Raw genomic sequence first — 11,602 nt, forward strand, 5'->3', positions numbered from 1 at the left:
TACAGACCTCTAAATCACTCTACCGCACTAACAAATAATGAATTCGTATATTTATGCTTCATCTCTTACCACTCCAGGAACACAAAGATATTTGTGGTGCATTAACTAATGCACAATTTAGAGCCCTAAGACGTGTGACAGGGACATAGAAGTCAATCTCTAAATATATGTTGGACACATTAATCCTTCCTTCTCCCTCTGAGAGAACACACGATAATGCGATTCAAAGGAAGCACACAGTAAAAGGTACTTAAGAGACGACATTGTGAATTTTCGTCCACACCTTATGAAGCGCATATTTTACATCTTTGTTCCTCAGGCTGTAGATAAAAGGATTCAACATGGGGATAATGAGGGTATAAAATATGGAGGTCACTTTATCACTGTCAAAGGAATGACGGGACTTGGGCTGCAAGTACATAAACAGTAAAGTCCCATAGAACACTGTGGCCACTGTCAGGTGGGATCCACAGGTGGACAAAGCCTTGTACCTGCCCCCAGCAGAGCTCATTCTGAAAATGGCCACAAGGACAAGCAGGTAGGATACAAGAACTATCAGGATAGATGAAAGTAAGCTAAAAACTGAGAAAAGTAGAATAATCAATTCAATATCTTGTGTATTGGAGCAGAGCAGAGACAACAAGGAAAGACAGTCACAGTAGAAATGACTGACAACATTGTAGCCACAGAAGGATGAGCTGAATACCTTCACAATGACGCAGAGAGACACGACTACGCTATAGAGATAGGGGAATGCCAAGAGCATGTGACAAACCCTTTGGGACATCATGATGGTGTAGAGCAGAGGGTGACAGATGGCCACATAGCGGTCATAGGACATTACTGATAGAATGAAAAACTCACTAACAATAAACATAATGTAGAAAGCTCCCTGGGTGGCACAAAAATAATAGGAGATTGTATTTTGAGCAACAACAAAACTTTCTAACATCTTGGGTCCCACGGTGGTTGAATACCCCAGATCGGTGAGAGACAGGTGTCTGAGAAAGAAGTACATGGGTGTTTGGAGCCTGGCATCCACCTTGGTGAGGATGACCATGCCCAAGTTGCCCACCACCGAGATCATGTAGATGAGCAGGAACAGCCCAAATAGTGGAGCCTGCAGCTCGGGGCGGTCTGTGATTCCCAGGAGGATGAATTCACTCAGCACTGTTCCATTGTGTTTTTCCATCCAGGTTCGCTGCAAAACCTGTTCTGGATAGAGACATCAGTATAGTCAATAGATATTGTGTATTCCTTCCTCAGACAAGTCTTAGTATGCAAAGCTAGTAAAAGAAGATTCCTTTAAACCTTCTAATTCAGAATATTTGGAAATAAAACCATCAGCCTCATCTTAAAATATACATGAATAGAGATAGAAATAGATATGAAATAGATCTGTGGTTCTCTAAACTGGAATTAATTTACTCTCCAAAGAATAGTTTCCCACTGTCTAAAGACATTTTGGTCGTCATAATCAGGAACTGAGGTTCTATTGACTTCTAACGATTAAAGGTCAGCTCAGTATCTTACCATATCAAATGTTCAAGCCGTAACAATATTCAGCCAGTGGTCACAAGAATATCACATCGAGAAACCCTGAAGATATAGATATAGAAGATTAGAAAAACAATTCATAAACATGGAAAACAGAGTAAAAATCAAAATGAGTTAAAACAATGTTACAACTGCAGATATTGGGTTTATGGGCAATTATCTTACTATTGCCTAAAGTGTTTCTACAATTTATTTGATACAATCACACAATGAGATTTACAAAACACCTCAGTATTTGGGCATAAGGCATATGCCAATTATATAAGACAAATTTCCAACAGAAAACTCCATGACTTCATATCTGCCGCTCAAATAGTAGTGCTATGAAATAGTTTATGGCTTCAGGTGGTATTGGCTGAAAAGGTAGCCCAACTGGCAGATATGAATACATAGGAAACTATAATGGATCACAGTGGGCATTATTTTTGTTCGTGTGGTGAGGTATACCAGGGGATAAATGTACACGAGTACAGTTTCCGAAGTACCTTCATTTATGATCTGCACGAAGTGTTAATTGGGGCCAATAGTGTAAGTCGTCTAAAACTCTTATTCTCATATATAATGCCAAACATTGTGCAGGATTTGGGGGAAAGACAAGTGAAGATTCAATGATTCAGTGAGGTTATCTTACCTGGAAATACTTCTCAAATAGGAAGTGCACATGCATTCTCTGAACTGTGACTTAACTTTGTTGTTAGGGCTATGGTGATGGAATAGGGGGGAATGGGTCAAGCAGAATGGAATACATGCCATTTATTCCGGTCACTGCTACACCTCCTAGTCCATGATTAAAGCGGAATGATCAATTTTTGTTTTGGAAATTGCTTATCCCGTAATTTTTAATCTATTTTAATAGAACTTTAATATAAGTTATTCTGATGTAAATTTGCTTAAAATATTTTCCACTTACAGTATTTTCATTAAAACTGAAAGATACTAACTTTTATGTAACCAATCAGATACACTATGCCATGTAATAAACTAGGAGAGTATAAAATCTGGGCCATTTGGGACAAAAGGGTCTCACTGGCAGTGGTTTTACATAGAAGTTTCATGAAAATTCCCATAGAAACAAGGCTACGGTACTTTAAAAAAGATATTAAAAATCATGATGATACACAATACCTTAGAGACAAAATAAAATGCACCAAAGATGAGATACACATGGGTTCCAGGATGATATTAGAAATCCTTCTGAACATTAAGCCCCAAAGAACTCCTTCAAACCAGTGTGTAGAGCACATAATGCAGAAGAGCAGTGTTTAATCACATAACACGTATCTAAAACATCCCAAAAGACCACAGATAAAAATGATAACAGACTAGGAAGTGGATCACATGTAAAGTAAGATACTTGTTTTTGGTCTAAAAATTTCAAGCATCAACACTCTTGTTAAAAAAAAAAAAAAGAAGCCAGTTTACTGTACAGCAGAAATTGACAGAACACTGCAAATTGACTCTAATAAAAAATTTTCAAAACGGAATAAAATTTTACTGTTTCAATAAAATAGCAAGTCAAGGGTCTCTGAGTGGGCTCTAAGCAGATGCAGACATCTAATTTCAGCACATTAAATTAAAGGGTAATCCCATGCAATTTGCACTTAAATTCCTTAAAATTTGGCTTGTAAGTTTGTGACCTCTGGACATTCTAGACTGCAGTGAATGCACATACCCCTTTTATATCAGAAATGTGGAAATGTGCACCAGGAGACAATAATATTAGAGAAATATGCAGTCAATGCAATAAAGAGAAGTATAAATCTTGGGGTGTGCTTGTCTTCTTATCTTTTATTTGGTTCCTTTCTTCTGTTTGGTTTTCCTCCACTAGCACAGATGGATAAAAATAAATAAGTAAATAGCATATAGTGAGAACCAATTTTCCTGTAAGGTAAGGAAAGATAAAATAATCTTCTCTTACCAGCTTTGGAGTTCTATGGGAAAAAAAACAAATTTAGTTTTCATGGTTTACTGCCTCTGTTTAACACTCAACTGTTAGGTTTTCAAAGCTATACTCTTTGAGATCATCCCACCAGACAACGAAGAGGATGCTGAGCATTGTACAGTATCATAGACCTGGTTACTTACCAGTCTCCTAATATCCTAACGGTGCTTTCCTTACCTCCCCTCGGTGTGAGGTGAAGGTCTCTTTTTTCCTCATTAAGAAGTCAGGTGAGAATCATCTTGATATATTCATTTAAACAAGCATGAAATAATTAAGTATTTAAAAGTTCCATTATTATTTTTGAGAGGATAACAGAAAAAGCTCAGAGTCACCAAATGAATATTTGACTGGACATCAAAGCGAGAGACTGAATACCTGCAGTTTCTTAATGTTGCCAATTGAAAAAATCATATTTCTATCATCATGCTTTATTTCTCTTTGTTTTGGTCCTGAGGTATCCTTATTTCTATGAAACAAATACTTTCTAAACAGTATGACAATGATATTTCAAAGAGGCAGGTATTTAAACTCTCAACCCAAGAGAAAGTATTAAAAAATGACAGTGAAGAAAAAAGGAGAGAACTCCTATTCTTGCTTGGGCTTTACGTTTGTAAGAAATGAAAGTGGATTGAATCAGAAATGGCCCCATTGTATTATGGCTTCACCATGGAATTAAAGTGGAATAGTTGCAAACATTACTGAAACATTGTGGCTCTGCATAGCTCGTGTTACAGAGTGAAATATGCCCTCATCTTTACCTGTGCTGAGGCCTCTGTCCTGACTCCCATATGTGTTTCCTAACATGGCATATTGGGAACAATTTATGTATTTTTTTCACATTTCGAGATGCTCCCGGAGGAGAGGCCAAGCAATGTGTTTATTATTCCTGTGGCATATGAGAGCATGTGCTCTTTTTCATAAAAGAGTATACCTCGTGTTCACTCTTAGTCAACCTTCCCTTTGCTCCACAGGAGACTCTTGATTAAAATGTTATATATTTAGGACAGGTTTATCAAGAGTCCCCCTTTCCACAGTGTCTCCTTAAGGGGGTGACACAGTAGAGAAATGCTGAAATCCTGTCCTATTACATTGTTTGTAAAACCTTAAAGGGAGTAAAAATTATGTGCTAGGCAAATGTGACCTGTTATTTCTTTGACTTTAGCTGTAGTTTCTGGTGTTTTCCTCCCCTCCAGAGGCGGACATTGGTTACTCATTTTTCCAATTTCATATGTGTGGCCATCTTTCCGTAGTTACGACTTCTCTTTTGAGACATTTTTTATTCCATTCTATCCAATTCCCACTCCAATTTTTCTTTCGCTCCTAGCAACCTACTCTACTGATCTATGAATTCAGTATGTCTTACTATTTATTCAGATCTTCTTTGATTCCTTTAATCAGTACACTTTTCAACATATATATCCTAACATTTTCTGAATCTCTTACTAAGTGTTTCATTACAATTTGGGATCAGAAATGATGTATATGTATGCATATTATATCCACTTTTTTGAGGTTTCTGCGTGTTAATTCCTATATGCACACACACACAGACACAAACATACAGATTCATACTTGCTTGTTGTTTTTTATCCCGTGATTGTGTGGAACTCACACTTGTGGGGAGATACCTAAGGGTTTCTATTAGCAACATGTCCTTTACAGTTTAGAGACAGTCTCAATTCTTCTCCAAACTATATATGCCTTGAATGCCTTTTTTTCTTTGTTTAAATTTCTGTGACTTTCCTGTTCAATCTGCTTTGGGGAACCCTAGATGGGTTTGCATTTTAGATTTTTCTACACTTAATTTCGGCTTATTGATTCTTGTAAGTCTGCCTTCTTTACATAGAAATTTTGAGTCATTCATATCATTGTGTGTACCAATAATTTATTACTCCTCGTCGCTGGGTGGTCTTCACTCACCTGGATACCTCTTCATTTAGTTATGCTTTCTCAAGTGGAGGAATGTTTGAGTGTGTCTCATGTCTGGCTGTTCTTAAGGTTTGAGAGTTTCTAGTGTCTGGCTATCATGGGCATTTACACGCATGGATAGGCAGTGAAATGTGTTGTCATTTCTTTGGGGTAAATACAGGGCAGTGAAACAGATAAAAATTATGTTAGAGGCATGTTTAATATTTAAGACAATGAATCACAAACCACATGGTTTTAAACTCTTGATAGCATTTTGTTTTTTATAAACAATGTTTGAAAGTTTTAGTTCCTCCACATACTCGCAAACAGCTAGAAATTCGAGTTGATGTCTAGTGTTATCGCACTGAAATTGAAATTGCAATTACTTCATGACTAATGAGTCTCAGAAACCTTGTATGTTATGTTGAGGTTTCTAATAATAGCATTTGTGTATTCTGTGTAAATAAAATACTTTCTGATGCAAAGTCCGTATTTACTTAAAAATGAAATAGGAACTAATTTTCTAAATGAAAGAACAATAGAATCCAAATCTGTAACTCTCATTTTTTTTTTCTTTTTGGTTGATAATCTGAGGAATAATCAAAAATGCTCCACGATTTATTTTAGAAATGGGATATTAGATTAAGTTTACTCACAGTTTGTGGTTTCCAATCAATGTGCAATTAATATTCCACTGTATTCCTGACCAATATGCATACTCTCAGAAACATATTTCTGTGTTTATATATACATAGCTCATATGTAGGTATTTAATTGTCTCAATCATGGAAAAATGAGCTATCAGAGGTTGCTGGTGGCTCAGTGGGTTGAGAATCCCATGTTGTCACTGCGGTGGCTCAGGTCGAGGCTGTGGTGTGGTTTCAGTCCCTGCCTCAGGAACTTCTGCATGCCACAGATGTGGCCAACGTTTTTTTTAATAAAAAAATAAAAAATACCCTATAAAATACCAGTAATATTTATACCCAAATGTAGTCTTATAAATTATTTTATTCAAAGTTGATGGCTTTATAGATTATTTTATTCCATGAGGGTGGACTCAGAAGATATTCCAGTATCTCTATGATGTAAATAAGTCTATTGAGTGTTCAGAAGGAACAAAAGAAAAAAGAAAATAAGAGAATCTGAGGAAGGTTATGTAGGAAGTATGTCCAAAAGTGATGACAAATTTATAAAATAGTACACATTCCTAGGAGGATAACATCATCCGAATCACAGAATCATCTCATCTTTGCTTCTTCCAAGCAGGATCATCAAACCGATGTCGTCAAGCATTATCTTAATTGAAACACAGTATACACTCATTTGAACCAATTTCATGGAAAGTTATCCAAATGAAAGAGAGGCAACAACCCAATTGTTCATAGAGTGGGCCTCATATGCAAGGAGACAAAAACAACTACAACATGACCTTTAAACAAAAATTGTTCTTTTTTTTCTCACAGGGAGACGAAGAAGTAGTGCCAATCCATTCAATAAAAACAAGCAGGTTGGAATCAAGATCAAGGTGGAAGGGAGAAAAAAAAGTAAACCACAAGAAAATCAATTCAATTGAAATACTCATTGTTACAGACAAGGAGACTGACTTAGAAAAAGGTTAGATGCTCTGTTTGTCTGGGCTACTCAAGTGCCAAGTTTGTTGAGTGAATAGAAGCTCTCAAGCTCATATGCGGAAGTAAAGCTACTGATGAGCAGGTTGCAAACATTTCCCCCCACACACCATGGAAAGGATACATTTGAGCAAATTCAGACAACTGATTACTTTAGTTAGCATGATACACTAAGTCTCCGGAAACCACAATCAAGTGTGTTTTAACACTCCCCATAGAAATGTATGAAGGCAAAATAGAAAGAATGAGCTTACAGAAACACACACACACACCAATACATCGACTCTAGAAAGTTTATTCCAGTAGATGAGAAGAGCACAAGAGTCATTGTAATTCCCTTTCTGTACTGTTTTTCACTCCCACACAGCATACCCACAATGCTTTCCTGTGTTACACTTTACAGACCTCTAAATCACTCTACCGCACTAACAAATAATGAATTCGTATATTTATACTTCATCTCTTACCACTCCAGGAACACAAAGATATTTGTGGTGCATTAACTAATGCACAATTTAGAGCCCTAAGACGTGTGACAGGGGCATAGCAGTCAATCTCTAAATATATGTTGGACACATTAATCCTTCCTTCTCCCTCCGAGAGAACACACGATAATGTGTTTCAATGAGAGCACACAGTAAAAGGTACTTAAGAGACGACATTGTGAATTTTCGTCCACACCTTATGAAGCGCATATTTTACATCTTTGTTCCTCAGGCTGTAGATAAAAGGATTCAACATGGGGATAATGAGGGTATAAAATATGGAGGTCACTTTATCACTGTCAAAGGAATGACGGGACTTGGGCTGCAAGTACATAAACAGTAAAGTCCCATAGAACACTGTGGCCACTGTCAGGTGGGATCCACAGGTGGACAAAGCCTTGTACCTGCCCCCAGCAGAGCTCATTCTGAAAATGGCCACAAGGACAAGCAGGTAGGATACAAGAACTATCAGGATAGATGAAAGTAAGCTAAAAACTGAGAAAAGTAGAATAATCATTTCAATGTCATGTGTATTAGAGCAGAGCAGAGACAACAAGGAAAGACAGTCACAGTAGAAATGACTGACAACATTGTAGCCACAGAAGGATGAGTTGAATACCTTCACAATGACGCAGAGAGACACGACTACGCTATAGAGATAGGGGAATGCCAAGAGCATGTGACAAACCCTTTGGGACATCATGATGGTGTAGAGCAGAGGGTGACAGATGGCCACATAGCGGTCATAGGACATTGCTGATAGAATGAAAAACTCACTAACAATAAACATAATGTAGAAAGCTCCCTGGGTGGCACAAAAATAATAGGAGATTGTATTTTGAGCAACAACAAAACTTTCTAACATCTTGGGTCCCACGGTGGTTGAATACCCCAGATCGGTGAGAGACAGGTGTCTGAGAAAGAAGTACATGGGGGTTTGGAGCCTGGCATCCACCTTGGTGAGGATGACCATGCCCAAGTTGCCCACCACCGAGATCACATAGATGAGCAGGAGCAGCCCAAATAGTGGAGCCTGCAGCTCAGGGCGATCTGTGATTCCCAGGAGGATGAATTCACTCAGCACTGTTCCGTTGTGTTTTTCCATCCAGGTTTATCAGAAAACCAATTCCGGATAAAGATACCAGCCGAGTCAAGAGTTGTCATGTAATGTCCTTTGGTAGTGTTTTAGTACTCAAAACTAGAACAAATAGGATACATCCAAATTTCCAATTCAGAGTCTTTTAAAATAAGTCCACCTGCAACAAGAAGCATAAATAACAATAACCAATCGATAGATAATAGACAGAGAATTAGTGATGTGAGAGAGAGAGAGAAAGAAAGAAAGAGAGAGAGGATGGAAGAGAGAAAGAATTGAACCTGGTTGCAAGGAGAATACCTGTGTCAGGAATCTTTTGTTGAGCTAAGCAAGCAAATAGAAAAATACAATATTTATAGCATTACACTCTGTGTGTGTATGTGGTGTGTTGTGTGTGTGCGTATTTACAGGAAATAAACATTTATCTCACTTAAAGCATTGCTTATAAACTTGTGAGTAGATATTATACCCCATGTCCTTATCTTTCTGTGTTAGAAATACTGAAAAACTCTTATGAAAAACATTTTAAATCAAAGGTATAAGAAGCAATATAAGTCTTGTTTAAGTGCAGTATGAAAGGCTAAAAAAACTCTTGGTAGGTACGAACTGTAGGGTAAAACGGGAGGTTTTAGAATTTCTCTCCCCATCTTAAGACAATGCGGGCCAGCATCAAATTACTTTTTCACAGTTTACTATCTGTTCATTACCTGACTATTATGTTTTAAGGCTATACATTTTCAGAAGATTATATGTGTTTACTTCAGATTCCCCTGGAAACTGAACATGCTCTACATTGTACCATCACCATAAAACTGCATACCGAAGTTTGCTGACCACCAAAAATTGATTTCCACATCAGTATAAGATGGGAACTTTTTTCCACTCATCAAAATTTCAGGAAAAATTTCACATTTACAGATTGTTTTGAATTTGTGTTAATTGTTAGAATATTTTTGAGTAGGGACTAGAACCTAGAGAGCTCTTCCTAAGAACCAAGAGTAAATAACTGACTAAAAAGATTTGGAAGGATATGAAATTAGGAACCAGGGAGTACCCGTCGTGGCTCAGTGGTTAACAAATCCGACCAGGAACCATGAGGTTGCAGGTTTGATCCCAGGCTTGCTCAGTGGGTCAAGGATCCAGTGTTGCCACGAACTCTGGTGTAGGTTGCAGATTCGGCTCGGATCCTGCGTTGCTGTGGTTCTGGCATAGGCTGGCGGCTACAGCTCCAATTAGACCTCTGGCTTGGGAAACTCCATATGCTGTGGTGCAGCCCAAGAAAAGACAAAAAAAAAAAAAAAAAAGGAATTAGAAACCAAACACCTGCAGCTTCATAATTCTGCCATAATTTTTTTTCTGACTCTTTTCCTAGCCTTTTCTTGTCCCAGAGTATTAGTTTATGATAATAAATTCCTCATTTATTAATGCTTCTAAATGATTAAGCATTTATACAAAATGTAAATATTACATAAACTATACGACACTGACATTTCAAAGATGCTCATTGTGTCTGTGAAAATACTTGGACAATTGGTCTCAAAGAAAAGGGGAGCAGTTCCCTTCTGCTCATGCATTATCAAAGGCAGGATGTAGGCAGAAATGATCCGAAATCCTCATATGCTGTGGTGCTCTGTCATAGGACAAACATGCTAACTGCTAATATTAAAAAGTATCTGGCTGTTGGTAAAATATAGCACCACATGGAGTTGTCTGTTTACCTGTCATGAAACCTCTGTCTAGTCTCCTCATGTGCTTCATGACACACAGAGTGAGAACCATTTATGGATCCCTTCCACCCTCTGAGACGCTCCCTGAAGAGATGCCAAGGAATTTCCTAATTGTCCATGAAGCATTTGAAAGCGTCACTGCATGCAAAGGGGGGGTGTGTGTTTATTAGTATTCCAGAACAATTTGTGTTGCCCACTGAATTGGACATATGGGTTTTGTGTATTACATTTCTACTTTTTTCTTTTTTTTTACTTGAATTTCACACCAAAAATAAATGTTTTTTGTTTTTTTACTTTCATTTCTACTTTTTACTCTTGATTAACTTTCTTTTTCCCCTGACTTGATGCTTCTTTTGAGGGTTTATGTGGCTAGACTATGCTGCCAATTGTTTGCTCAAACATAAGTCATGATGTAGCTGTGAGGATATGCTTTTTTAGATCCCATTACCCTTCAGATCAGGAGACTTTGAGTAGAGCTGATTTCCCTCCAGAATGTGGGTGGGCCTCTTTCAATCCATAGTAAAGACTGGTGAACCCCAATGTAAAACAAAGTGTGCTTCCAGATTGCCTCAAAGAAATTCTGCCTGAGTTTTCCACCACTGTAATTCAGATGGCATCATCATCAAGTCTTGCTGTTCGCCAGGCTCCTCCACAGATTTCTGCCTTGCCAGCCCCCACATTATGTAAATTTATTAAAATCTCTCTCTCTCCTCTCTCCATGTATATATAGATTCTCTGTTGTACGGTAATACAGCCATATAAGGATCTGGTTTAATATACTTTATCCATATAGGTCTGTCAGTGTTCCGCTAGTTGTGCAGTGGTCTCCTGAAGTGCATGACAGAATGGAAATGTGTTGAATCATTCTCCTATTGCATTAATTAAAATACTTAAATGAACTAGAATAATAAGTGGTGTATATGTAAGATGCTGCTTCATTCATTCTTTTTTTAACTCAAAGGAAAGGAATTAGTTTTCAGTTCATGCTGACGAGTCACCATCTGTCTGGTTGAGGGCTTCTCTTTCCTTATATTTTCCTTCATTACATTTCAGTATTACTTGATCTCCCATCATGCCCAACACCCTCTCCAATTCTTCTGGTCCACTTGACACATATTTTGATATACCCAATAGAATCAATAGACTCTGCAACAATGTAATTTTTTTTTGGCATATGTTTCACTAGACAAATATGTTACCCAGTTGTAAACATGCATCATTAAATATCATTTAGTAATTATTTGTAGTGTATCCATGTT

General features: G+C 37.6%; 2 protein-coding genes across 2 annotated transcripts; both read right to left on the reverse strand.

Annotated features, from left to right (window-relative positions):
* Positions 1 to 250: 250 nt before the first annotated feature.
* LOC146405150 (olfactory receptor 8K3-like) lies at positions 251 to 1,192 on the reverse strand. The gene has a single exon (XM_085015161.1). The coding sequence runs from the start codon at positions 1,190 to 1,192 to the stop codon at positions 251 to 253; it is 942 nt and encodes a 313-aa protein (XP_084871287.1).
* A 6,491-nt stretch (positions 1,193 to 7,683) lies between these two features.
* Positions 7,684 to 8,625, reverse strand: LOC146405151 (olfactory receptor 8K3-like). The gene has a single exon (XM_085015162.1). It carries the CDS (start codon positions 8,623 to 8,625, stop codon positions 7,684 to 7,686), a length of 942 nt encoding a protein of 313 aa, XP_084871288.1.
* Positions 8,626 to 11,602: the final 2,977 nt, after the last annotated feature.

The sequence above is a fragment of the Sus scrofa genome, chromosome 2, assembly GCF_054392235.1.
Source record: "Sus scrofa isolate SSC_HxYL_T2T_F1_AM1 chromosome 2, Sscrofa_HxYL_maternal_Yorkshire_Landrace_v2.0, whole genome shotgun sequence".
In the NCBI taxonomy this organism is placed as follows: domain Eukaryota; kingdom Metazoa; phylum Chordata; class Mammalia; order Artiodactyla; family Suidae; genus Sus; species Sus scrofa.